The following is a 27,656-nucleotide window of genomic DNA, read 5'->3' as shown; positions in this document are numbered from 1 at the left end:
GGGACAGGAGGGACGAGGGTGGGCAGGAGGGGAGGAGGGACGAGGGCGGGCAGGAGGGGAGAAGGGACGAGGGTGGGGAGGAGGGACAGGAGGGACGAGGGCGGGCAGGAGGGGAGAAGGGACGAGGGTGGGGAGGAGGGACAGGAGGGACGAGGGTGGGCAGGAGGGGAGGAGGGACGAGGGCGGGCAGGAGGGGAGGAGGGACGAGGGTGGGCAGGAGGGGAGGAGGGACGAGGGTGGGGAGGAGGGGAGGAGGGACGAGGGTGGGGAGGAGGGACAGGAGGGACGAGGGTGGGCAGGAGGGGAGGAGGGACGAGGGTGGGCAGGAGGGGAGGAGGGACGAGGGTGGGGAGGAGGGACAGGAGGGACGAGGGTGGGCAGGAGGGGAGGAGGGACGAGGGCGGGCAGGAGGGGAGGAGGGACGAGGGTGGGGAGGAGGGACGAGGGTGGGGAGGAGGGACGAGGGCGGGCAGGAGGCGGGGCGGGGCTGCCTGCGGGGCTCACCCGGCTTGCACATGGTGAACTCCATCGCGCCCCCAGAGTTGAGCAGCTTCTGGACCAGCGCCTTGGCCAGCATGGTGGGCGTGAAGAGAACCGGCCGGCGGCACTCGCAGCGGAAGGCGCGTACCAGGCTGTAGGGGATCAGGCTGAGGTTCTTGCCCAGCTCGCTCTCTGGGTCCAGCTCTGGGAGGGAGCAGGCAAGGGCTGGTTATGGCTGGGCCGGGGCACCTGGGGGCCCTCCTGGCCCCACAGAGCCTTGAAAACCATTTGGGGGATGGCCCTCCACCACCAGGAGAGTTTAGGCCTGACCTGGGGGCCGGGCCCTGTTTTGGGAGCTGGGGTGATAGCATGGGGCCAGGCAGACAAATGGCCCAGCCCATGGACCAGGAAGGGTGGTGGTGGCAGGAGGCAGACAGCAAGCCTGGAACCCACTGCTGCTGCTCAGCTCTCCAGGGAGGGCCTTGGACTGAGGCTGCACTGCAGAGGTGCCCTGGCCGTTGGGAGCACCAGTGCCACGCCAGCCTGGCCCCAGGAGGCGGGTGGGGGGCCTGGGCCCCACCAGCAGGGCCTGTCCTGGGGGACTGTGCACCGAGCGGCCTCTCGCCAGCTTTAGGATAAATGGCAGGAGGCGCTCAGACAGGAATCAGTCAGTAAAGCAAACAGCTCCAATTAACATGGGTGTCTGGGCTATGGTTTTTCAGTAGTCATAACATGTACAGATGCTGGACCATAAAGGCGGCAGAGCGCCAAAGAATTGATGCTTTCGAACTGTGGTTCTGGAGAAGACTCTTGAGAGTCCCTTGCACTGCAAGGAGATCAAACCAGTCAATTCTAAAGGAGATCAGTCCTGAATATTCATTGGAAGCTGAAACTGAAACTCCAATACTTGGGCCACCTGATTCGAAGAACTGACTCACTGGAAAAGACCCTGATGCTGGGAAAGATTGAGGGCAGGAGGAGAAGGGGACGACAGAGGACGAGATGGTTGGATGGCATCACCGACTCAACGGACATGAGTTTGAGCAAAGTCTGGGAGGCGGTGAAGAACAGGGAAGGCTGGCGTGCTGCAGTCCCTGGGGTCACAAAGAGTCAGGACTCCGTGACTCAACAACAACGACTGGGCTCCAGCCAACTGCAGGGGCATCAGTGGTGGGGGAGCTCGGCAGGACGCCGCCCAGGAGGCTGTTGGTCCTCCCGGCCACGTAAGGGCGGCTCCTCCCCGGGCAGCACAGCCCCGCTCTCGGGGACCCACTTGGCCCACCCAGACCCCGAGGCTGCCGGGCGCGCAGCACCTTCCTGCTTCTCGGCCAGCAGCTTCGTGGCATCCAGTGAGGACCGGGCCAGGCTGCCCCGAGGGCTCCCCGAGACGATCCGCACCCGCTCGTGGCTGTTCATCCGCTTGTACTTGTTCTCGGACCTGCTAACGAACTGGGGACAGAAGGGAGGGCGTGGGGGCGGCCTGACCCGGCTCGGGAGGCCTCCGCTCGGATCCCAGCTCTGCCCCGGGGCCTGGGCCCCACCCCCTCCGAAGACAGGGGACACCTAGCAGGCGGCACAAGTTCTTCAGCTGTCTGGGACGCTGTGAACGGGCAAGTAAGTGGACACACGCCCACGCCTCTTTCCTGGCTGGACGAGACCTGCCGGGGCGCTGGTCCCAGGCAGGGCCTCGCTGGAGCCCCCCACAATCCCAACCACACCTGGGGGGTCTGCAGGCACTGCGGGGCCTGGCGTGCTCTGGCTGCCCAAGGCCCGTGTCCGGGAGCCCCCCCGGCAGGACCGCCCACAGATGGCCCACCTGGAGGGCGGGTGCAGGTCACATCACCTTCCTCCCCGGGGTCCCCGAGTCTTCTCGGGGGTGCCTGTGCCTGGCTACAACTCAGAATGGAGTCCCGGAGGGCGGGAAGGGACGCCCCGCGGCGGGCACTGCTCTGAATCCCTTCATGCCCTCCTTCTGGAGGGAGGAAGGGCTAGGGTGCTGGGCTGTCAGCCCCGCTTGGTTGTTAACCAGCCTTTGAGCAAGTCACCCCAAAGCTCAGGGTTGTGGACTCGTGTGACGTGCGGGCACAATAACGCGTGGTCTCACGTGGTCCTGCCTCCCGGGGTGACTCTGACCTCACCTCCATAAGCGTCTTTCTGCTACCTGTCCGCCTCTACCTGGGCTTCGGGGTCACACTGCCAACCATTTCTCTGAGTTTCCTACGTTCTAACACGAGGACGGAGCGGTGCAGCGACACGCTGGCTCCACTGGGGCCTAACTAGCACAGCGCCCACTCAGGAACGTCCTTGCGGGACGACGTCTTAACAGAACTCTTGGCTTCTGCCGACTGGCAGTAGAGAAAAAGGCTGCACAGATGCTTACGTTCGTGTGACATCATTTCTGAATATGCCACCCGTAGGCTGTTCACTGTTCCTCGTATAATGATCCATGCTCCTCCCCCCAAGAAAAAGACCTTTTGGAATCAAGTATGAGGGAAAAATTCTTTCCGGTCACAAACAGCTAAAATGCTTTGGCGTCAGATAAGAGTTAAAGAATCTGCTGGAAATCCCCTTTCTCCTGGGCTACTGGGATGCTCAGAGATCAGTTTAATGCTGAACCTGATGGAGTAAACTGACCGGGACCTCTGGAAGGTCTCTCTCCTGCTGACTTTTCTATGAATATCTGAACAGCTAAGACGTTCAAGCTTCTTTTAGCCCTAGGTGCACTCCATCTTTTATGGACGCGGGGTCTGCTTCCTACAGGCACAGAGCAGTCCCCCGACCCCGTCACGGTGAGGATGAAGTGGGGCAGGAGACGTGAGGCGCGGTGGACACGCAGCCTCCGCTTCTCCGCAGGAGAGGGCAGGGCTGCGGCAAGCGGTGCAGGTGCCGAGAGGCCTGCAAGTGTGAGCGCTTTACCTGAAGGAGCTGGCCGAACAGGAAGCTTGCTCGGGAGAGGCGGGGACTGACCCGGGGGTCCGTGGTGGGGAGTGGTTCTTCGGGCTGCAGGGTGTTCTGAAACCAGGTGATCAACCGGTCAGAGCTGCTCGCGGGCTGGTGAGGGCAGGAGACGGTCTCTCCTCCCGCCCAGCCCCACCCTGGGCAGACGTGGGAAGGCGCTTGGCGTGGATCAAAGTGTCCTGGACGCGGGAGCGAGCTCCGGGGGTGAGAGGGGCCTGAGGACTTGTTCCAGCAGAGACTGCGGCTAGGCGAGGGCACAGACGTGGGGCTCCTTCTGGGGGGGGGCCCCTTTTCCTGAGGAGCCCGGTCCCCTGTGGTCCATTATCCCAGCCAGACTGGTGGCTCCTGCCTGGGATCCCTTCCAGAAAGGCCCCGGGAGGCGGGGTGATGCTGGCAGGGCACAGGTGACCTACCCGGAGGGCCCGCAGTGTGTGGTGGGCCGTGTCGGCCTCCTCCCGGCTGCCCCGGTGCATCAGGCGCTGCAGCTTGACCAGGAGGAGCTGCTGGGCCCTGGGGAGGTGAGGGGAGGGCAGAGCCTCAGGGGCTGGACCCGGGGAAGCCAGTGGGGGCCTGGCCAGGACAGGGGGCTCTCTGCAGGCTCTGAGCTCTGAGCCCCATGGATGATTGGGCACTGAACATCTGGGTCTGAACCCTCTCAGGCACTGACTCATGCTGGTGCCAGGGTAAAGGCGCTTAACTTCTCTGAGCCTCAGTTTCCTCGTCTGTAAACTGGGTCTACTCTTGCTGGCCTTGCCAGGCTAGCCTGGGCAACAGAGCTGGAGTCTCTTGATAATTCACAGGTGCCTGGGACGTCTGACCAGGGGGAAGGTGATGCTCAGCCCTTTGCGGCTACTGCTGTATAATCACAGAATGAAGTTGGGGAGGTGGGAGATGGAGGAGCATAGACTCAGGCTCTAAGTGTCCAGCAAGGATGGAAAGAGAGTGTTCTGGGAACTGGTGAAGCAGCAGGATTAAGAAAACAGCATCCAGGGAGGCAGCTGCTGTTTAGTTGCTAAGTCGTGCCTGACTCTGTGGCTCTATAGACTGCAGCCCGCCAGGCTCCTCTGTCCATGGGATTCTCCAGCCAAGAATACTGGAGTGGGTTGCCATTGCCTTCTCCAGGGGATCTTCCCGAGCCAGGGATTGAACCCACGTCTCCTCCACTGGCAGGAGGATTCTGGGTCACTGGGCCACTAGGGAAGCCCTTCCAGAGACACCGAGGGCTCCACAGAGGAAGGGGCATCGCGGCGGCGGGGGGTCGCCGTCAGCAGGCAAAGGCGCCCCTGCAAGCCCCCTCGGCCCAGCCGGTTCCGGCCTCACCGGCTGTAGCTGGGGATGGTCCCCATGTCCAGGTCGTGGTCCGTGAAGGGGTCGACCCGCGCACACAGCCACTCGTGCTTGTCCTGGTACATGGTGTCGCAGACGTGCACGACGTCGTCGCACTTGAGCGACATGGAGCAGGCGTCCAGCTGGCTGGAGATGTTCAGGTTCAGCCGGATGTAGAAGGAGTCCCCTGAGGTGATCAGGCCCTCCTCCATTTCCTTTAGCAGCTTCCGGTACCCTGTGCGAGGAGGGGGTTCAAGCTGTTGGCAGAGGGCCTCCTGCTGCGAGGCCACCCCCGCCCCCAGAAGACACCCCCGGCGCAGGCCTCCTAGGGTTCACGGTCAGGGAAACGTCTGTCCTCCCCGAGGCGTGAGCAGCTGAGTCACTGGTGGCTTCCCTCTTTGCCTCGGCTGCCAAGAAGCTCAGAGCGAAATTTTGTGCCCAAGTTGTAACAAACCTAGGAAGATGGTGGGGCGCTGGCTGGCCTACCCGGAGGGCCCTCAGATGTGCTATGATCTCTATGTCCCTCACCAGCCATACACCGGGTTTGCGTGTTATCATATTTTCTTTAATTGAAGTGTAACTTATATGCAGAAAACCCCATGGTCCTTAAGTACTGGGCATGACGGATTTTCACAGATGTCTACGCCTGGGTAGCCACCACTCAGACGCCTGTGGGGGGTAACCACCACGCCGCCAGAAGCAGAAGCAGGCGCGCTCCTCCGTGTCTGGCGTTCTCTGTGCGTGTCACGCCTGCGGGATGCTCTTTTTCGCCGCTGTAGAGCATTCCGTGGGCTGCTGCCTCCTCCCTTTTCTGGCGTGCACGGCTGTGCTGTTCCCAGCGTTTGGCTATCATGGACAACTCTGTGATGAGTGCTCTGATACCTCTGTGGGTGGATGTCCTCATTTCCCTTGACTGTATACACAGAAGCGGAATCACCAGCTTGCTGACTGTACATCCAGCCTCAGTGCACGTGTGCGGCTCAGTTACGGGCTCAGTTACATCCGACTCTTTGCGACCCCATGGACTGCAGCCCACCAGGCTCCTCTGTCCACGGGATTTTCCAGGCAAGGATACTGGAGTGGGTTGTCATGCCCTCCTCCAGGGGAATCTTCTCAGCCCAGGGACTGAACCTACATCTCTTCCATCTCCTGCACTGCAGGTGGATTTTTTATCGTTAGGCCGCTGGGGAAGCCCACGTTTAGCCTGAGTAGATACTGCCAAATGGTCTTCCAAAGTGGTAAGACCACGGCACGTGTTTTAAACCTTAGTTAACACCTTCGTCCTTGACTGTAAAATTTTATGAATGCTTTGGAAGGAAGCAGGGTATGACGCCATGAATACAATAAATGCAGCAAGCCTCCAGCGAATGTCCAAGGCATAAATCCACAATATAAATCCTGAAGTCGGCCCCACACACAGAGAGCTGGGACACAGCAGAAGCTAAACCAGTCCTAACAGCCAGGCCCCAGAGGAGCTCGCCAAATGCCCGCACCTCACCTGCCAGGGAGACTCAGGCCAGGAGGCCTTATCTGATCGCGTCTCTTGGGGAGCTGGGGGTCCCCACTCGGGCCATTTGCACCGCCCTGGTAAGAGGTCACCCCAGCTCCACCTGGGAGGACAGGCCCTCTGAACGGGATCCTGCCGGAGGGAATGCTTTCACTGCAGGGCTCTGCTGCTGCACAAAGCCGGGGCGCGCCTCACCCAGCATCCTGTGACCCTGGGGCTGGCAGGCAGGGCCGTGCCCGGAGACTTGCTGTTGGGCCGGGATGCCAGGCCTGGCAGAGCAGAGGAGCCCGCCCACCTGCCCGCGGGAGCAGGAGGCTGGCACCGTGTTTGGGGACAGAGCATCATCACCATCTTCCGAATGGACCCAGCGCTGCCGGGAAGCAGCACGGGCAGGCAGGCGGCAGTGGGGAGCGGCTAGAGCGGCTATTTATGCTCTGTTGAAACATTCATGAGCCCTGGTGGTTAAAAATAAGATCCAGCTGCAGAGATAATCATGCAGGATAAAAAACCCAGAGGTGAGAACGGGAACTCAGAGTTTGGGAGAGAGAAGACACTGCCCAGGAGGGCCGAGGGCCGCACGACAGGCGGGGTGGCCACCCCAGAGTCAGCGTCCACGTCAAGGCCGGGAGGCCCGGGAGAAGCAAACCTCAGCCTGGGAGGGAAGGGGGGCCGGCCAGGCAGCGATGCGGTCGTCAGCCAGCAGTCTGCTTGGGGCTGGACATGCTGTCTTCCACTGAGAGCGGGTCAGCGGCCCAGGGAGGTCAGGGCAGGTGTTCGCACGCGGGTCTCCACGCCCGCCCTTCCCCGCCTCCTGCCCCGCAGCTGCCCTGCTCAGTCCTCCCGAGCTCTCGCAGAACTCCCACAGAGCAGACAGCCCCGGCCCCGCCCGGCCCGGCCCCCAGTCCTGCCCCGCCAGGCCCCCAGTCCCGCCCCGCCCGGCCCCCAGTCCCGCCCTGCCCGGCCCCGCCAGGCCCCCAGTCCGGCCCTGCCAGGCCCCCATTCCCGCCCCATCCGACTCCAGCCCCGAGTCCCGCCCCGTCTGACCCCGGCCCTGCCCCACCCGGCCCCCGGCCCAGTGCCGCCCCGCACCCCCCAGTCTCGCCCCGTCCGACCCTGGCCCCGTCCCACCCGGCCCCCAGTCCCGCCCCGTCTGACCCTGACCCCGCCCCGTCCAGGACCTCACCTTCCTGGTTGACCTTGTAGTGCAGTGTGACGGGACCGCTGCACCGCTGGATGGTCCAGTGCGCCTCCTCCTTCGTGCACGCCTCTAGGGGGACGCTCTGCCTCTCGCCTCTGATGCAGCCTTCTAGCTGGATGTCAGAGACACACCGTCTGGCTCGGGCTCCGCGGCGAGGCGGGCAGAGCTGCGAGCGTGAGGCTGCCCCACCCACCCGAGAGCTGAAGCCCCCTCCCCAGCGAAGACCAGCTCAGTGCTGCCGAGGGCAGGAAGCCCCCCACTGAAAGGGGGTTCACGTGCCTTCCGTCCACCGCCTGGAGCGTGCGTGTGTGTGCACACAGGCTATAGAAACATTCGAGCCAAGAGTGGAGGAGAGACGGGCCCAGAGAGGGGCCTTCCGGCGGGGAGCTGACGGGCCTGCCCCATCCCTACCCCCTGCTCCAGGCCAGGCATTCTCGGCTCAGTGCAGATGTGGGCTGGGGTCCCTGGCCGTCAGCAACAAGCGTAAAGAGGAAACAGAGCTGCCGCCTCCCCGGGACCCCAGCCCCCTCACCAGCAGCAGCTGGTGGCCCTCGCGGAGGCCGGCCTTCTCAGCCAGGGAGCCCGGCTTGACGGAGTGGACAAAGCTCCCGCTGGCGTTGCCCCCAAGCAGACTGAGCTGGGAGATGAGGCTGTCGCCGCTGAGCGTGGTGTGCTGAACCGACAGCCCGGGACCCCGCATGTGCCCCACGGACGTGACCGATGGCCGGAAGGGTCTGGGGCAGGAGAGAAGACAGCGGGGAGAGGTTGGGGGTGCCGGCGGCGGGAGGCAGCTGTGGTCAGAACCCCCGCCGGGACACTCAGTGGGGGCCCAGGTTGGAGGAGCAGACACCTTAGCAGAAACTGGAGAGCGGCTCCCACCGGGACGGCACAGACCAGAAGCAAGGGCCCCGGGGACACTGCCGCCGTGAGCCTGGCGCCACACGCGCCCTGCTGCGTGCACATCGGGTGTGACGGCTGGCCGCCCCTCCTCGCACCCCGGCAGGCCCAAGGCACAGCTCACCGGGTCTCAGGGAGTCACCCCAGGGCCTGGGCCCAGTGGGACATCGGAGTCCTGTTCCTGGTCTCTACCAGGCTGTGTGACCTCCGGCAAGCCCCTTCCTCTCTGGGTCTGAGGAGGGGTCAGGGGAAGTGATTTCCAACCCTGGGACCCTGTGATCCCTGGACCAATTCTAGAGTCCAGTCTAGGAACGCGCACGATCCCCTTTGCAGGGATCCAGGGGCAAGTGGCCTTCACCTCCTCCCTGCCCCTCCTCAGCCCCCAGGCCCCGCCCCTTGCAGCCTCCCCTGTTCCACGACCCCAGTACCTTTCTAGAGAGAACTTCCTAAACATGAAGTTGACCTGTTCCAGGTCATAGGTGTCCAGGCCCTCGGACTGGTGAGAGGAGGAGGAGGAGTGGATGGAGGGGGGTCCGAAGGAGCACCGCTCGTGACTGTCGTCTGCGAAGGACAGATGGACCCTCAGGCCCCAAGTGGACCCCGGGGCGGGGGGATGGCCCCTGGGCTTGCTGGGATGGCCGCGGGGGTCAGGCCGGGCACTCCTGCCCCTGCTCCCCACTGCCTGCCTGCCTCCTGGGAAATCTCCCCACCCCCCACACCGATGAGGGAGCTTGGGGAGGGGGCAGCCTCAGTCAGCTGGTGCCTGAGGCTCTGGGGCATCGAGGGTCCAGTCCTGGTAGCCCCTCCGGCACAGCCATTCTCCTGCCTCTAGGCGGAGACTCTGGAAGGGGTCTCTATCAGCAGGCGCTTGTTTGACTTTTGTTATCGGTGTGCGTGCGTACGTGCTAACTCGCTTCAGTCGTGCCCGACTCTTTTGAGACTCCATGGACCATAACTCGCCAGGCTCCTCTGTCCATGGATCCTCCAGGCAAGAATACTGGAGTGGGTGGCCATTTTTGCCTCCAGGGGATCTTCCTGACCCAGGGATTGAACTGGCATCTCTCGTGTCTCCTGCATCGGCCAGTGGGTTCTTTATCGCTAGTGCCACCTGGGAAGCCCTTCCAATTGGGGCCCATGTTTTCATTTGGGGTCCTCAGGTCTCACCACCACCTACAGCCTCAATGGGGTTAGGGTGGGGCTGCAAGAGCATTGTCTGGGGTAGGAAGCCCCCTCTCCTCCAAGCTCAGTGGGACCCCAACCCCTGGAGGCTGGGGAGGGGGGGAAGACACCCACCCCGCACAGCTCAGGCTGCCTGGATGGGAGAGCCGCAAGCCTTGCCCTGCTCCTGGGCGACAACAAAGGCTGCTCTGCACAAGGAATTTGTCCGGACGCTGCAGAATGCTTTGGACTGCTGCCCGGAACTCTCTCCCCAGCTCTCCCCTCTACAAACTCCTCGAGTTCTTCCCGTTACCCCGCCTCGATTAGGTGCTGACCTCTCTTTAACACTTGATAGCTTTTGATGGTCCCCAATTAAGGACAGCCACTAATCTTTCACTTTATCTGCTGGCAGCCGGAGCTGGTAAGGGGGTGGAGGCAGGCTGGGGGAGCCCTGGAACCGAGGGGGCTGGTGGGCCACACCTGGAGGATTCTGCGCCAGGCTCCAGGCTGCCAGCTCCAGAGGGGCCGGGGAACGTGGCTGGCAGCCGAAGGCCACAGCCCGAGACGCTGGACCCTGCCTGCTCCTCTCAGCCCTGTCCCTCCGGTCAGAAGCTCAGGTTCTGCAAACCAGCGTTGGTCTCCCCATGGGTCACAGCTGTGGCACCACGGTCTGGGCCACGGCAAGAGCTCAGGGACACTCGGAACAGGGCCTGGGCGTGTGCTGGGCCTCCCTGCTACACAGGGCGCAGGCTGGAGCCACGAGCAACTCATCACTCTGGGTGACGACGCCCTCATGCCTGGCTCTGCGTGGCACGTGCTGGGCCACGGCAACACCACCCCCACCGCCGCCCCCCGCCATCACACAGCTCTGCCCGGGCACTGGTTCAGGGCGACTGCACCCCCAGGCTCCCCGGCGCTCGCCTGCCCCACACGTCCAATTCAGGGGGTGAAGACCAGCCCTCACAGCCGCCCCACCTCCATCCCAGGGCCCTGGACCCCAGACCTGCCACTCGTCTTGCTGAGGTGGGTTAACGGCTTAATTTACACCCGGACTCTTTAAGAGGCCCCCCACCTCCAGTCCACCCTCTAGTGTGCTGCTCCTGGGTGCCCCTAAGACTCTGCTTCTCCAATTGCACCATGAGGACAAAAGCAGGTGGACACACATCTGCTGACAGGCACCGGGATGGACCACAGTGCCTGGCTACAATCGCAGGAGCTGTGCTATCTTAAAAACACAGACCTCACTGATTCCGCCCTCAGCACTGGCATGCTTCCCCCCTCCACAAAACAGAGGCCGGGCTCCCGGGGCGCATCCCGGCTCAGGGGCCTGTCCTCTGTGTACACTCTCGGAACCTGCTCTGCGCACATCTTCTAAGGCCCTCCCATGTGTGAGGCCTTGCCCCAGGCATCAGGAGAAGGCCGAGGTGGCCTCCGCGCTTGGAACGCCTCTCAGATCCGCTGGGCACCTACCATCGAGGTCTAAGGCGTCGAAGCCACCGCTGTCATTGTCTTCCTCAACTGTGCTGCAAGACACAATGGGCAGGGGGAGCGGGTGGGCTCTCTCGATTGTGTGTAGGTGGTCAAGGGAGAGGGAAGCTTCCGGAATGTTCTGGCGGTGCGAGAGGCTCTGGTTCTGAGAGGGCAAGGTGGGCAGGAGAGGGGGCTCGCTGGGTGCGTGGAGGGTTCTGTGCCACGCGAGGCCTGCACGTGGCTGGGTGCACGGCCGGGAGGGCAGGGCGGCCCTGGAGCCCGCAGAGGCCTTGTTAGTGGGGATGAGGGCGACTCTGAAGGGCTGGGGAGTGCAGTGCCCGGCGGCCCCATCTGCCACACCCCACTCACTTCTCTGCCTGGACGCAGAGGGCTCAGTACCATTTATACGTGGAGGGGGCTGCCTGGCGTGACGGGCCCAGAATAGCGGAGCCTGTCAGACGGGATTGGCAGGCGTGAGGTGTGTGTTCCGGGACCCCTCACTTGCTCCCCTGGGGTTCTTGCAATGGACTAATGAGGCCCAGGCCAGGTCACCGGCCCGAGCCAAGATGGAGACACGGTCCGGCCGGCCACGCCTTGCTCTGGTCCTTCCGGGCACCACCACCAGCCTCTGACTCGGAACGCAGAACACTAAATACCCGGCTGACGAGGCACGTCTGGATGCCCAGGACGCCCCTACTGTGGTTTCCACCCTGGGGACACTGACAGGAAGGAGGAGAGGGAGGGGGAACGGAGGGGGCGTCCCCAGGGTCTCTCCCTCTCTGGGCAGAAAAAGCCACGCTCTGGAACCACGGGATGGAGACAGCTGATTTCTGGGTAGCAGGGGGCAAAGCAGCGTAGGTCTCATCATTTGCTGGCTGCAAGGGTGACCCTGGGGAAGCCATCTCCCTTCCTGGGGCCTCAGGTTGCTCATCTGTAAAACGGGTACCCTCCCGCCCTGGTTTCTAGCTTCCCTGGAGGGCTGCTGAGTCAGCCAGCGCCGGGAAAAAGCCCCACCAGCTCCCTCGGCCTGTCGCCCACCTCCGATGAGGCGCATCTTCTTTGTACCGTCTGACGATGGAGTCATTTCCTGGGGGCTCAGCCGTGATTGACATGATGCTGGAACGGCTCCGATGGGGCTGCTTCAAACACACACATGCCAACGCGTTACGGATGAGCTGGGTATTCATAGGCTGTGCCTCGGCAGGCATAAATATATACACGGGGACTAAATCTAACTCAGAGGCTACGCAGGCAGTGTGGGCCGGCAAGCCGGGTCTCAGCGGCGACCTTGGCTGCAGAAGGCTTGTGCTCAGCCTGGGGCAGGCAGAGCCACGGGGCCTGGTGTCCATCTGCGTGTCCATCTGCTCGCCGGGGGAGTGGGACAGGGGAGGCGGTAGGAATCCGATGGCGGTGCCCTGTGTGCGCCTGGCACACGCTCTGCCCCCAGGGCTGCCCGGCCGTGGGCACCTGCGCGTGCCCAGGGAGACCTCTGGGCCCAGTGGGGTGGGGGTGGGGGCCCCGGATGCCCTTGCAGACAGCGCGGCTGCTGCTGCAGGGTGACCCTGTGGGACGAGGCCCGCCGGCTCCTGGCAAGGGATGCCTGAAATAAGAGCCTTGGATTTCACCTCCCGGAGCCGCACTCAGACAGGAGTCATTCATTATCAAATCTCTGCCTCCCCTAGGGCCTGATTTTGGAAGCTGAGCTGACAAGCTTCCCAGGGCTTCCCCTCGGGGTTAGAATTTCTAATGGCAGGACTTCTGCTGCCTGGCCCTGGGTGGGGGGCAGGGGGGCGGGGCAGGGGGTGGTGGTGACACTGCCTGGTGCGGGGACCCTGCCTGCCTCTCCCAGGTGGGCTGGAAGGAGGTGCGGGGGTGCCTGGCTGGCCCTGCCCTGCCGTGGGCTGCTCCAGCTGCTGCAGCCCCGCCGGCCACCCCACTCCGGCTGCCGGAGTCGCCAGGGGCTGAAGGGCGGTGGCGGGGTCTTCAGCTGCCTGTGCAATGCGCCACAGCCCCGTGGAGGCCCGTCTCTTCCTCCTACCGAGTGTTAAATTGGGAAAGGAAGCAGCAAGAAGCTGTAAATACATCGTGAGGCCGGGAAATGTCTTTAAATAAACACAAGGAGGCCTGGGCCGCAGGCCCGGGAGAGGCAAAGAGGCAGGGCTGGACCCACAGAGCCGGTGAGGCCAGCTGGGGGCCAGGGTGGCGGGGGCTGGGGGGGCTTGGGCCATGTCCTGGGCCGGAAGGGGGGCTGCGGTGGGTGGAGCCCTCACTTACCATCTTGGGGAAGGAGTTGGTGATGGGCAGGGAGCGGGAGGAGCTGGGGCTGGCGTCCATAAGGTCCTCTTCTTGTCCCCTCCCTGTCCTCAGCGGGCCGGGCAGGGGGTGCGGGGGGGGGAAGGTGGGGAGGAAGGAGAGGTGAGGCTCTGAGAGCTCTGCGCCCTGGGGGGTGGTAGGAGGTGGCCTCCTCACCCCTCCCCCTGGAGGAAGAGCCCGCAGCTAGGTCTGGGGTGGCCTCGTTGAGGCAGGACAACGCCCTTTGTCCTGGGGACCGAGGTGGGCATCCCCTTGGGCGCTCAGCATGAATCAGCAGGACCTGGGGCGGAAACTTGCCTGCCCGGACACCCCGACACCAGCACAGGCCCGACTGTCCCCCTAACCAGGCCTACGGGAGCCAGGCTGTTGGGAGTCGGGGGCCGCCTTCAGCGAGGCCCCCGGGCCCCGCCCTCCTCTGGGGCTCTCCGAGGTCTTCCGCACACCCCGTCTGGCCCCCGTCTCACAGCAGGGGTGGCCCCACGCCCTGGTGTGTGTGTGTGCACGTGTGTGTACAGTCACCGCGCACATGCAGCCCCATCAGTGTTCCTGCCCAGACCCCACCCCAGGCAGCTGGCAGGGCTCCGTCCCTCCTGCACCCCTTTCCTGCTTCTTGGCATGAGCACCCTGTCTGGTTCCTGCAGGCTCCTCCTGGATGGGGTCCCTACCGCAGCTGGCACGACCCCCAGCTCGGGGCTCCCCTTCCCCAGCTCCCGCCAGGCCTGACCCAGCTCCACACCCCCCGGCTCCCCTCCTCTCCTCAGGGGGATGAAGTCCGTGAACCTGGGCCTGGCCACGAGCCTCTGCGGGCCCCTGGGCTCCTGGCACCGTCGGCTCTGCCCCTGGGAGGCAGGGGGTGTCTGCCTCCGGCTCCGACCCGGGGGCCGTGCCCAGCGGCCTCTGTCTCCCCCTCCCCGGCCCCTCTGTCTACACTCCCCCTCCTAGACGAGCCCTCCTCTGACTCTCCTGTAATGACTCTCGCAGCTGTCAGAGCGGCAGTCCACCTCCTCACGGACGGCCCTGCCCGAGGCCTTGAGCTCTGGAAGAGTCTACGTGGACCGCCGGCACCTGGCTCACAGTGGGTACCCGCCTCACCCGGCACGAAACCTCGTTGGCCAACCGTCACTCCAGAGTCACGCCGAGGGTGTGTGAGGGGGGAGTCTAAGGACGGTGTGTCTCAGAAAACCAGGGGCTTACAGGAGAGCTGGGGGCCTCCCACGCCTGGGACTGTGTGGGCAGGAGCAATCCTCTGGCTGACCAGCCAGCAGCACTAGGTGCCAAGTTCAGGGGCTCCAGGCGGAGCCTGGAGGGAGGGGGCCTCAGACGTGATGTTTCCATGGTGGGGGCTCCGGCCCCCTCCACCGACAGCGAACAGTAATGACCATCTGGACACCCCACCACCCCGGGCCCCGGGGACCCCGAGCCTCTCACGGGTTAACCTCGCAGGACTGATGCCCACGATGGGGAGACAGATGGACCGAGAGTCCGCGTGACAGTCAGGACAGGGATCCAGGCGTCTCGCTAACCTTGAAAGTCTGAAGCTCGCTTCAGGCTGATGGGGGACTTGGCTCTCTGCAGCTGAAAGAGACGGAGCGGAGGGAAAGGCAGAGGACGCGAATCAAACGAGGCCCGCGCGTCGCCCGCGTGAGCGAAGACATAAACTGAGGCGAGGCCACGTCGCCCTCGTCACGCGGCCACCAGGACCACGGGAGGCGCAGGACGCCCGTGTTCACGGCTCTGGCTCCCCGGCCCCGAGCAGACAGCTGCTGGCTCACACACCACCCAGGCGGGAGGCGGTGCCATGTGCCTCGGACCCTCCCACAGCCGGGAGTGCAGTGGACTGGGCGGCGCTGCGAAGCGGGCCAGAACCCGGCGCTCGGCTCGGGGGGCTTCTCAGGGAAGGACAAGGTGCCAGCAGTGCCAGGCTGCCTTGGAGGTGCTGCTCGAGCCGCCCTGCTCCCGGGGTGTGAACTGGGCAGGGCGGAGCACAGGCGGGCCACGTGGAGATGCTCTCACTCCCTTGCTCACTCAGTCACTCCCTTGCTCGCTCACTCACTCGCTCACTCGCTCGCATTCCTTCCTTCCTCAGCTGACGGGCTGCACCGCACACAGAGCAAGGCAGGGAAGACGCGTGCTCTGCCACCAGCTGCCATCACCAGCCAGTCACGTCAATAAACTCGCGACAGGCACTCTTGTTGAATAAACAAGTGAATTTGGAGAGCGTGCTTATTTCACTCTCTCCCTTCTCTCTCTCAACTTCCACCATAATCGTAAGAGGAGAGAATTGGTAAAAAACAGGCAAAAAGCACAAGCTGGTGTGACTTTGGTTCCCAGGTCTGGGTGCGTCGGGGGTCTGAGACCCGCCCGCCTGCAGAGGGCCCCGGCTCCCCGCCCGCTGCGCTGTGTGCAGGCACCTGGATGCCCTTCAGGTTCATCCGGCGCTTGGGCGGGTGGTAGGGCAGGAAGTAGCGGTTGTCCTCGGGAGAGTCCTCCGAGGTGGAAGAGTCATCGGCCTCCTGACCGTTGGTCCTGGGGCTGGTGTCCCCGAAGTTCTGAGAGATGATGGTCACCGGCAGGTTCCTGGGCAGACTCTGGAGACGAGGAGAGGCCGCACCCGTCAAAAGCGCCCAGAGCGGCCACCGCACGGGGAGACGGCTCTGCTAACAGCGCCATCGCTCACCTCCCCAGGCGCCAGGCTTGGAGCTCCGGGCGGAGGGCGGGGGCCGCCCCTCCTTCCTGAACCCTGGGTCCACTCGAGACCAAGCTCTGTCATCCTCGCTCCTCTCTCCTCCTCTCAAGCCCCGCCCGCCTCATCTCCCACCCACCAGGCCCTGGCCTTCTTTACAGCAGTGAAGGGATCGCCTCCCTGCTGGCCGCGGCCGCTGGCCCCTCGGCCACCACCAGATCCTACTCCTGTGCCTCAGCTGCAAGCGCAGGAAGTACCGATGAGTGACTGAACCACGATAAGAGGGCTACTGTCCTCAGAGAGTCGCATCCGTGATCCGAGGCTGAGCTGCCGAGTATTAAGTACCTTGAGGTTGATCCCCCAAAAGCCACGTAACACACTCAAGCCACGCTGCTTCCAAACCCAAAGCTCCTGGCCTTTCCTCCCGGCCCCAGATCCTTCACGGTCCAGGAAAAACTCCTAACCGAGCTCCTTAGCAGACAGGCCCACCCTGCTCCCTGCTGCTCCCCGCTCCTGCCCACCTCCCGCCTGTCCCTGCCGGCCACTCGAGGACGACGGAATTGCTCACTGTGGCCTGCCAACCGCAAGGCATGGGTGTCACACACCCAGGCCTCTGCTCGTGGTGTCCCTGTGGCCTGGAATACCGCCCCATCTTCCCTCATCTAGCCTGGTGACATCACAGTTGGTTCATAAATGTTTCCCAAAGGGTGCAGCCATGCCTGGCACTGTGCCATGTTTTGGACACAGAGAGGGGCCTACACAGAACTTCTCCATAATTATAAACTGTGAGAAATGCTCAAAAAGGAGACATTAACCCGGAGGCTCCTGGTTTCCACGATGGGGGCCCCCGATTGCCTAGCCGAGGAATTGACGTTTCCACCCCAGAAGGGGGACGGAACTTGGCCAGTGAAGTTCAGGGACAACATCCCCAGTGGAGGCCCCAGGCCCGCCCCTCCTGTAGGGAGTCTTTCCTGGAACCCTGACGGAATGGGGGCCTCCCCCCCTGGGCACTCACAGCACCCCTTCAACTCATTTACAGCATTTGTGCTGAAAAGTCATGTTCCTGAATTTGCCTCCAGCATTAGACCTGAGTCCTCTGGGCAAAGGGTGAGGGGTGGAGGGTCTTATCCTGGTTCCCCGGGTCATTGGCTAGTGATGCCCTTGGGCAAGTTAGCTGCTTGTGTCCAGTTCTACCCTTGGGGAAGGGAGACAGTGATCTCACCGTCCTGGAAGGGCGGTCCTGTGGGTTAAAGGAGATGCGGCACGGAAGGCAGCGGTTCAGGACCTGCAGAGCCCACAGCCCTGAGGGACAGCTCCACCTTCGTGCATGGGCATCACTCACTTCTGAGCGCCCAGGGCCCTGCTGTGTCATGCACTTGAACTTCCCACCGAGATAAGTGATGCTTTCTTTATGGGCCCTAGTGACTAATGGGAGCCAGGCGTCTTAAACCCAATGCCCGCCCACGTGGGTTTAAGGAAACCCAGTGGGAGGCGAACCGAGAGGCAGGTGCAGTTCTAACTTGGAAGTGACTGGCCCGAGACCCCCGGCCAGCCGGCAGGTGGCCAGGCCAGGCGCCCGTCCTGCCTCGTCTAGCTTTCACACGAGCATTCACGCTCCCGTGTGCACGTGGGACTCCGCTCAGTGTCACGAGGCAGTGGGACGGGAGGGGAGTTTTGTGGGGAGAAGGGACTCACGGATACGTATGGCTGAGTCCCTTCACTGTTTACCGGAAACGATCACAGCATTGCTAACTGGCCAAACTCCAACACAAAATAAAAAGCTAAAAAAAAAAGTGAGCGGTCTGGTCTGTTCATCACAACACAGACACCCAAGGGTTCACGGGCTCGGGCGGGCGCTCGGTGGTCGGGACGGCTGTGCTCTGCGGGGGTGGGGGGCGAGCGGGGGGGCGCGCGGGGGGGCCCGCCCCCAGCCCACCTGCTCGAGGGTGCCGCTGTCCTTGGAGAGGCGCCGCAGCTTGCTCTCCAGGTTGACGATGCAGGCCTCCCGCCGCACCAGCTCGATGCGCATCTCGTCATTCTTCTCCTCCAGCTCCCGGATCTGCTTCCGGTACTTGTCCTTTTCGATCAGGCACTGGGAGTACTGGGTCTGCGCTTCGTCCCGGGAGTGGAAGGCCTGCCCGGGAGGCGGAGGGCAAGGTCGCTGGGTTCTTCCCCACCCCGCCCCCCCCGACCCCCCCCAAATCAGACCCAGGACGCCTGCCCTCCCCAGCCCACGTGTCAGCCACAGCGTCTCCGGCCCTCTCCCTGAATCTGGCGCTTGGGCGTTTCCACTGCTACCATCCTCTGCACGTGTTACAGCCCCTCGTGAGTCCACCCCAGCTGTGCGCCCACTGCTGGGCTAAGAGGTCCAAGGCAGAGCCCACCCGCTACCCTACGAGGTGGTGCGGCTGTTCTATTCCCACTTCACAGACGGGAGCACTGAGGCTCCCAGGCAGGGGCAGCGTGCAGCCACACGTCTGAAGAGGGACAGGGCCTGGACCTGGCCATCCGGCTTCGAGGCCCAGGACACTGGCGTCCCATTCAGGCCCCAGCCCTGCTTTTTAAACACCAGTGACACAGCCGGGACGGGATTCATTTTTGGAAGGAAAGCAGGAAGGTGGGGTCCTAGGTGGTTCCCGCAGAGCTGACGGCGTTACCCTGACAACACCCCACCGCCCCCATGGCCTGGAGCCTGGGCCAGCCGCCGGGTACCTGGTCCCGCTCCCGCTCCACCTCCTCGAGCTGCAGCATGACAGTGTTCATGCGGTGCTTGAACATCTCACAGTCCTTCCCCAGCGTGGAGCACTTCAGCTCCAGGTCCTCCTTCTCCTCCAGGTACTGCGAGCACAGGAGAGAGAATGCGCGCATCAAGCCAGCGACCAACCAGGCCCGACAGCCGGCTGCCAGCCGCGGCTTCCCAGCGCTGGCCTGCCCCTCCCCACGGTGCCTGGCCTTCTGAGAGTCAGTGCTCTGACGCGAAGGGACTGTGGTAAAAGGCCAGCCACCAGCTGCGACCTGAGGCAGGCCTACTATGTGCGGGGGGAGTGGGGTCAGGGTGGACACTGAGTGTGCCCTCCCGTGGCCGCAGCGGTCAGCCAGGGGGCAAGGCCAGTGCCACGCGGACACTTAGAACGGTCCACCAGTGATGGCAGGGTGCTGACACACAGGGACTCACCGGGACGCAGACCTGGTCCTGGGAGAGTGGGGGCCCAGAGGCTCCACAGACAGCCCCGGACACCCAGCCCCGGGCCCCCGCCGGGCGGCAGCCCCGGCCGTCCGAGGCCCACCTTGTCCCTCAGCTCCTCCGCCTGGCGGACCTCCTCCTGCAGGTTGTAGATCTTGTTGACGAGCTCCTGACGGTCCTCCAGGGCCTCCTTGCGGTCGTGCTCCAGGATGTCCAGGATGGCCTTGTCGGAGTCTGGCAGGCTGCGCTTCCCGGCCTGGGCGGGTGGGGGGTGGCGTGTGTGTGGGGAAACGTTTAACCGGGCTGGGGGTGCGGGGCAGGGAGCAAGGAGGCCCAGGAAGGCGGCAGACAGAAGCGCCAGCGACAGACACGCAGTGAGCGGAAGGCTTTGTGCCAGGGAAGCAGGGGCAAGAGTCGCTGTCTCTTGGGGCCCTTAAGCGGCTTATTACTTATGAATTTTATCACCTGGAAAGAAGCATAAAACCCACTTCTGCTCAGAAACATCCCGATGCCTACTGTTCTGCCCCGGCTCTTATCAGAGCCCAGAGAGGCAGCTGTGCAGCTTCTCCGCACATTTCACAGGTGACAACAAAGACGGGGCTGAGCTGCCTTGCAGATGCCTCCCCTGAAACATCAATTAATCTGCTCTGATTAAACCGGGACCCAGTCTCTGCTCTGAACCAGGGCCTTCCACACCAGGCGGCAATGATCCTGGGGGGCACCATTCTTTCTGGGGGAGGGCGCGGGTGCCCTCCTTCCTCCCCTGCACATGGATCTGCGGATATTTTGCCTCTGTACCCACAGATGACTCTGTGATGATAAAGAAGGGGAGGCCCTCGAAGCTTTAACAAATCCCTCACAGCTGAGAGCTGAGTTTCTTGGAATCTTTAAGGCAAGAAGCTTTTCCCCGAAGTACTTTCCTCATAGTGCCCAGTACACTGATTTTCGTGAAATGATTCAACCAAGGAAACAACGTCACAAGTGTTACCTCACGTGATGTCTGAGAAGTGGGTGGTGCAGTCACCCCTGCCGACAGAGGAGGAACCAAGGTGCCCAAGGATGATGACATGAGCTCCCTGCGGTCCCGCGGCCGGCAGGCGTGCGGCCCCCGCCCTCACCTGGATGATGGACTGCAGCTCCTGGATCTTGGTCTTCAGCATCTCGTTCTCCCGCTCCAGCTCCAGGACCTGCTCCTTCTTGGGCCGGTTCTCAATGTCGTTCTTCAGTTTCAGCGACTGGTTCCTCTCCAGCTTGCATTCCTCCTCCATCTTGTTCAGCCGATGCTTTAGCTGGTCTATCTGAAACATCCCCGGGGGGCCAAGGGGAGAGCGAGGTTGCAGGGTAACATTCAGAGAAGGCACTGCCTCCCCACAGCTTGCTGGACTTCTGGCAGGAGCCGTGTTCTGCCCCTCTCTCCTCCTCCAGCTGGTGGCCAGAAGATCTCAAAGGTTCTCCTTCAGTGAAACGACCACTCCCTCCTTGCTGAGGAAGAGGTCCTGGTCTGTTAGTTCAGAACAGTGCTTGGGCAGCTTTGGTCCTCAGAAAACCTCCTCGGGCAATCTTCATGCAGGTGGAACAGGTTACAGGTTAGGATGAGAGGTTCCCAAGCTGGTGTTTCCCTGAGGCACCCTTTCCATTTTAAAGGTCTTTTCTGATAGGTTTCTAACTCTGATCCTCAAAAGACAAGATTCCTGAAGAACCCTAGTGTTTCAGAAGGGGGCAGAGATGGAGGGGAGGGGAATTCGGGCTCTATCTTGACTTCACGCCCCAGCACAGCTCTGCCTGCACGTGATTTGGCCTCGTGGGTTTCATCCAAGATTTTATTTGAAAAAATGGCACCACTGTAAAAGAACAGCTTGAGACTCATTGGACTGCAGGTTGGCAGGATGTTTGGCCTAAAGGACCTGCCCAGACTTAGTGTAAGAAAGACAGCCTTCCTGGAGGAGGCAGTTACTATTCTTGGGACTTTGACAACTGGCGATGTGCTGAGCTTCACCCTCAAGAAGTGCGTGTCAGGAACTGGGGCCAGGAGAAGACTTAAACCCCTGTGACTGTGTTTGTTTGCTTCCCCAAAGGGATCATCGTTGGCCGAACACCTAGTAAGAAGACTGCTTTTACATGCAACAAGGAAGAGATCTCCAAGGGGCGAGTGTCCTTTCTCAGTTCTAGGCTTTTGGGGAGAACACCTCTAGAAATCCAGCAGGTAGAGGGTGGTGGCTTTAGCCAGGAGGGGACCCCAGCTGCACCCCTGTGGCCTGAGAAATGGCCTAGGACTCAGCAGGCCAGATATTCTTTCAACCAAAGAGAAAAGTTCTTTTAAGTTCTGAGATGCTTTCTCGCCATTCCTCTATAATCAGGAAAACATAAAAACAGTCCTAAGAGAGAGCAAGTTTTAAATCTCGACCACATCCTCAAATCCTAGATAAAAACAACATGGAAACCTTTCCTCCTGGTCATGCAAAAAATAAAATAAAAAATCCTCACCATCTTGGAAGATGAACCTAAGTGGCCCTGTTCTAGGTCCATTCGAGTAGACACGAAGTGGGTACTACTGGGTCAGCCATTTTGACAAAGACTTATATTTCAGTACTGAGCAATCCTAGGGCGTAGGTTTTATCTTCATTTTCATGAAACTGCCATGTACAAATGCGGAAACTAAGGCGAAGAACCAATCAAGCGGTAAAGCCAGAAGCAGGTCTGGCACTCGAATCCGAAGGACCCACATGCCGATGCTCTTTGCCTGCTATGCCGCTGACTCAGTTACCCTGAACTCCAGTGGACTCTTTACTGATCTGTCTGCTTCAACTAAACTGTAAGGGACCTGGGCAGAAATCAGGTTATTTATCCCTATGTCCCTCACAGTGCTTAGCACCGTGCCTTACACACGGCAGGTGCTTAATAAATATGCCAAGAGTCTATTTTCCGCCCAGCAGACAGAGCGATCCTTCTAGATATAAATCAGTTGTCACTCCCAGCTCTCAATCCTTCAGTGGCTTCCATCACCCCTGGAATAAATTCTAAAGTTCTTACCAAGCGCCCATGGTCTGGACCCTTGCCATCTCTTCAAGCTGCTTGCTCATCTGGCTCGAGCCTTGCGGCTCTCCTGCTGTTTCTCAAACATACCAAGCATGCACCTACCTGGGGTCTTTGCACTCACTCTCTGCTCCCCGCTCCCCAGACTTTCATGACTGATTCCCTCCCTTTCCTCAGATCTCTGCTCCTGTGTCCCCTTCTCAGGTACGTGTCCTGACCATCCTATTTAAAATAGGATTCCCTCACTTACTATCCCCAAATTCTTCTCTCCTTCTTTTTAATAGCACTGATTACTACCAGGTATTGATGTATTTGTTTTCTGATTAGAATGTGAGCTCCCTGACAGCAGGGCTTTGGTCGTGAGTTATGTATTCCTGGAAAAGAGCCTGGTAGCAAGGCAGTGCACAATAAATAAAAGGAATGAATGAGTTAAGCCAATTCCCTTCTCCGTCTCCCTTTTGGAGGTAAACTTATTAACAACGTCCATCACTTGGCTACTGAGTTGTTCACTGATATTCCACTGTGTCACGCCTAGCTATGCAGAGATACAGCTGTGAAGGGGAGAGCCCTCGCCTCAAGGACCTCGCGACTCCAGAGGACAGGTGCTGTGCTCGTTTCCTTGATGATTTCCTCAGGGCCACTGAGGTGAGCAGATCCCTGGGTCCGCCACCTTCCCCCCAGTGTGATTCAGGGCACGTGTGCAGCATGTCTGGTACACGCACCTGGTGGGTCCGGGCTCTGGAGCAAGAGGGAAGCCCCAGCGGACCCAGGCGTGCACGTCTGCACACGTGCATGCTTGCGCATGCGCACAGTGGCTCCACGGGCTCTAGCGCAGGAAGTCCCAGCCAGCAGGTCCGCCTGGGAATGTGCAGACATGTGCGTGGAGGAGGGGCGGGGCTAAACTGTCCGCGCTGAGCCTCGCTGGGTAGGCACGCGCATGCCCACAGTGGCCTTCGGGCTCCCTCGCCCAGGCAGGCGTTACGCCGTGCACTGGCCAGCCTGGTGGTCTTCGCCCAGGGCTTCACCTGCGCTCAGTGGGCCCCGGGGGTCCCGCCGCGCGCCCCTCACCTCGAGCTGCAGGTCTCGGCTCCGCATGACCGCCATGTTTTTCTCCTCGCTGAGCTGGGCGTAGCGCATGGCCAGGTTGTAGTTGTCGTCCTTGACCTTGACCAGCTCGTCGTTGTAGCTGTCCCGCTCCTCCTTCATCTTGTAGTACCGCTCCTGGAAGGTCAGCAGCTCCACCCGCGTCAGCGTCAGCTGCTTCTTCTCGTCCTCCAGCTGCCGCGACTTGGCTAGCAGCTCGCACCGCTGCAGGTCCTTGGCCTTCATCTGCTGCTGCAGCTTGATGACCTCGTTCATGAGGAAATGCGTGAGGCCCTCGTGACCCTCCTCCACTGTGGAGAGGGGCACTCAGTCAGGCCTGAGGACTGGGGAGGGCGAGAAGGGGTTCCAGGTGTGGGGCCGCGGTCATAAGTTCACCCATTCACTCCCTGATGTTCTGCTGAGCGTTTACTACCCACTGGGCACTGGGGATTCAGGGTGAGTCAGACAGCCTTGGTCCCGGGAGAGCTTATGTCTGGTAAGGGAGATAGATGTTAAAAAAAAGCAAATGATCACAAACAAATATAACTACAGATTGAGAGGGTTTCACAAAGTATAGGGGTCCATGAGAGTGTGTAACAGGGGGACCAGACCAGCGGAATGGACCGAAGTGTTAGAGAACGCTCTTGATGGACGAGCTGAAGTCTTGAGGAGAGAAAACACATTCTGGGAAGGCTGGACAGCATTGCCAAGGTCCTAAGGGAAGGCAGGAGGGGCCTGGTACATTTCAGAAACTTAAGGAAGACCCCAGTGGCTGGAGCTTAGAGACAGAAAGGCAGAAAAGTTGAGACTGGGCGTATCATCAGGGGCTGGGCCATGCAGGGTCCTTGTGGGCCGCACCTGGGTCTTTAAATGGAAACACTGGAAAGCCACTGAACTGTTTTAAGTGGGGGAGGGCAACATGGGGAGTAGAGAAATCACTGGAGCAGCACAGGAATGGATATAAAGGGTTGATAAGGTTTGTAAGGGTCTTTTGACTAGGGTAGTGGTGTATATGGAGAAAAGGCTGACTCGAGAATATTTGGGAAGGAGAATTAAGACAAGAAGAGCATGGGCTCTGGTCCACGCGATGCTGGCAAGAAAGCAGACCAGGTAAGGGCAAGATCCAGAGGGGAGTGTTAGTTTCTCTCCACCCACCAACATTCCTGGGGGGAAGCTCAGCGAACACCCACTCCTCTGGGCTCCTGATTCAGTTTGTCCCGCTGTCACCTACCTTTCATCATCGGGCAGAAATAAGTGGTTGACAGTTCACAAGTGCCACCAGGGCACCATCCTGATATCACAGTGTCATAACCTGCCAACTGTCCCACCACTGGACACACACACACACACACACCCCTCCTACCACAGGTGGGATGCTGATGGCAAAGCCACTTACCCACAATGGTGGAGAACCTCCGAGTAGGTTCTTTCCCAGTCACCAGTTTGTATAATTCTGGGTAGTAAAATTCCAAGCTCTCCAAGAAAACCACATAGCCCCTTTGCCCCTTGGTATGTAGAATGTCCAACAGTCGACCTAGAGTAAAGATCAGATCACTTAGAGGGAAGAGTACATGTCTGATTGGATGCAAGTCTCCAGACCCAGTCTTAAACTGGCTCATATCCATCAGTACACTCTTAAGAAGATGCTCTCCACCTCCCGTCACTTCGAGTTATATCTTACAGTCCAGACAACATAAAGCAAAAGTGTGAGGCCCTCAGCAGGGGTTCAATGTTAGTTTCCTTTCTCCAGAGCTTTCCAGGCACCAGTGGTAAAGAATCCACCTGCCAATGCAGGAGACATAAGAGACGCGAGTTTGAAACCTGGGTCGGGAAGATCCCCTGGAGGAGGAAATGGCAACCCACTCCAGTGTTCTCTGGAGAATCTCATGGATAGGCGAGCCTGGTGGGCTATGTTCCACGGGGTCCCAAAGAGTCAGACATGACTGAAGCAACTTAGCATGCAAGTAAGCAGGTGCAGTGTGCAAAGCAGCTAATTCTGAGCCCCCTGGTGGTTCAGACAGTAAAGAATCCGCCTGCAACGCAAGATACCCAGGTTGAATCCCTGGGTGGGGAAGATCCCCTGGAGAAGGGAATGGCAACCCACTCCAGGATTCTTGCCTGGAGAATTCCATGGAGCCTGGTGGGCTACAGTCCATGGGGTCACAAAGAGTCGGACATGACTGAGTGACTAACACTTACCTTTCTACAAGGAGTCAGTAGAACCAGAATAAATGGGATTGCAGCCATAGGAACCAGCGGTTTTAAAGAGCTTCCCAACTGACTGGGGCTAAAATCAACCACACAGGTAACAGCTCATCTATGGCAGGAGGAGGATGGACGTGCAGCAGCAATTACAGAGTAATCTATGGCTCTCTGGGATTCAGACCTGGAAGACCAGTATTTCTATGGGGAGCCAGGAAAAGTCATAGAGAGCAGGGCAGCTCCATGTTCTTCAACGGGATTATCACATAGTCTGGAAACATCTTTAAGTGTAATTTCCTTGGCAGTTTTCGATGTTTATCCTACTGGTTCCACTTACTGTTTCTACTTCTTGACCCTTCCTTAGACATTTTATTTTCAGTTATTTCTTCCTCTGAGGTCCTAAAACTCTACACTTCCCGTAGGATAGACTCAATATATAAACTTCATCTTGTGTCAACTGACTGTTCGTCAGACTCCGGTACTCTTGCCTGGAGAATCCCATGGACGGAGGAGCCTGGTGGGCTGCAGTCCATGGGGTCACTAAGAGTCGGACACGACTGAGCGACTTCACTTTTACTTTTCACTTTCATGCCCTGGAGAAGGAAATGGCAACCCACTCCAGTGTTCTTGCCTGGAGAATCCCAGGGACAGAGGAGCCTGGTGGAAGGCTGTCTATGGGGTCGCACAGAGTCGGACACGACTGAAGTGACTCAGCAGCAGCAGCAGGGCTACCTGGAGCACTGTGTTGAGAGGGGTTCTCAAGTCACATCCAAGCTCAGCAGGAAAGCACGCTGTAATTAGTGATGTCTGTCATATAAGCAAAAGAGAATCACAGCCTACAAGCTACTCACTGCCCATCATACTGTGGGCAAGTGAGTTTCAAGCCCCTTAAACTGGGAACCACAGAAAGAAATGTATTTTACATTGTGACTACATGCTTATACACAAAGACGTATTTTGTTACAAACAGATATGTGTATACACACACGTATGTATATAAAGCAGAACAATGTTTACAAACCGCACTTATTTTACCTTTAATGAATGTGATAAAGTGTCATGGACCCCTAGGCAGTCTGGAAAAGCCTATGGACTCTTTATCAAAATACTATTTTTAAACTGATAAAATATATTGGATTACAAAGGGAATCAATTATAAGAAGATACAGTTAACAAATATTAAATTTGCAGTTGAATAACCCAATCTCTTGGAAGGTCTAATAACTGCAATAATTTCAAGGGAGAGATGAGTATAAATGGTATTTTGGAATATCTCTAATAGCTGAAATGTGATAAGCTATGTGGAATGCTTATTGTTGACAAGGTCACAAGTATTGCTAATCACGGTGGTCTATTGCTGGGCTATGCTCATAACTGGAGGGAATGCTAAGTCTTGGCGTGAAAGTGAAAGTGAAGTCGCTCAGTCGTGTCCGACTCTTTGCGACCCCATGGACTGTAGCCTACCAGGCTCATCCCTCCATGGGATTCTCCAGGCAAGAGTACTGAAGTGGGTTGCTATTTTCCTTCTCCAGGGGATCTTCCCCACCCAGGGATCAAACCCAGGTCTCCCGCATTCCAGGCGGATGCTTTAACTTCTAAGCCACCAGGGAAGCCTTGGCGTAGGTTAGTAAAATAAGGAGGCACCGTCTCCATACCCCTATCCAAGTTCAAAGATCTGCTCTGCACACGGACAGCTGGGTGGGGGACCAGGGGTGGCCAGAGGTGTGTGGACTCCAGTTAAGAAACCCCTGAGTGAGGGAAAGTTCACGTTGCTGCTGCTCGCTGGAGAGAGCCTGCCGGGGTTACCTGCCCGGTTGATCTTGGACGGCAGCATGGGCGCGTTGAGCACCTCGTCCTCGTCTTGCTCGTCGATGACCTTGCACTGGCGCAGGTAGGGCGTGAGCTTGGCGGGGTTGATGTAGCGGCTGAGCATGTGCCGGTTGCACTCCACATTTTCCCACAGGGCGTCCTCCTCGTCCTTCAGCGTCTCCACGTAGTCGTCCATCTCGGGTGCTCCTCCTTCCAGACACAAACCCCAACACGGTTAATCAAAGAGCCTCGCCGGGCGAGCTCGATCACCTCTGGGGAGATCGGGATCTACCGTCAAAGAAGGCAGAGAAAAGTATATACAGAATTTTACCTTTGATCGAAGAAAGAAAGGCCT

The 27,656-nt window shown here is 60.0% G+C and overlaps 1 protein-coding gene across 6 annotated transcripts in view; it reads right to left on the bottom strand.

The window, feature by feature from the left end:
- CARD11 (caspase recruitment domain family member 11) overlaps positions 1-27,656 on the bottom strand; it is a 104,912-nt gene that overhangs the window by 3,617 nt on the left and 73,639 nt on the right. For 3 of the 6 annotated variants that reach the window (XM_069571371.1, XM_069571373.1, XM_069571372.1), the window contains 20 exons: positions 27,299-27,511; positions 24,687-24,824; positions 23,276-23,601; positions 20,293-20,472; positions 19,278-19,430; positions 18,703-18,828; positions 17,927-18,124; positions 15,719-15,895; positions 14,831-14,882; positions 13,269-13,351; positions 12,033-12,133; positions 10,995-11,047; positions 8,795-8,927; positions 8,002-8,203; positions 7,455-7,581; positions 4,759-4,999; positions 3,852-3,948; positions 3,397-3,492; positions 1,794-1,929; positions 505-684 (listed from right to left, as the gene is read on the bottom strand). In XM_069571371.1, the coding sequence (XP_069427472.1) occupies positions 505-684; positions 1,794-1,929; positions 3,397-3,492; positions 3,852-3,948; positions 4,759-4,999; positions 7,455-7,581; positions 8,002-8,203; positions 8,795-8,927; positions 10,995-11,047; positions 12,033-12,133; positions 13,269-13,351; positions 14,831-14,882; positions 15,719-15,895; positions 17,927-18,124; positions 18,703-18,828; positions 19,278-19,430; positions 20,293-20,472; positions 23,276-23,601; positions 24,687-24,824; positions 27,299-27,511 (3,012 nt within the window). The remainder of the gene's footprint in view (positions 1-504; positions 685-1,793; positions 1,930-3,396; positions 3,493-3,851; positions 3,949-4,758; positions 5,000-7,454; positions 7,582-8,001; positions 8,204-8,794; positions 8,928-10,994; positions 11,048-12,032; positions 12,134-13,268; positions 13,352-14,830; positions 14,883-15,718; positions 15,896-17,926; positions 18,125-18,702; positions 18,829-19,277; positions 19,431-20,292; positions 20,473-23,275; positions 23,602-24,686; positions 24,825-27,298; positions 27,512-27,656) is intronic. The other 3 variants (XM_069571375.1, XM_069571374.1, XM_069571376.1) reach the window with 3 other exon arrangements.

Source organism: Ovis canadensis, chromosome 24 (genome assembly GCF_042477335.2).
Source record: "Ovis canadensis isolate MfBH-ARS-UI-01 breed Bighorn chromosome 24, ARS-UI_OviCan_v2, whole genome shotgun sequence".
NCBI lineage: Eukaryota > Metazoa > Chordata > Mammalia > Artiodactyla > Bovidae > Ovis > Ovis canadensis.
This window is presented reverse-complemented; position numbering and strand designations above follow the sequence as displayed.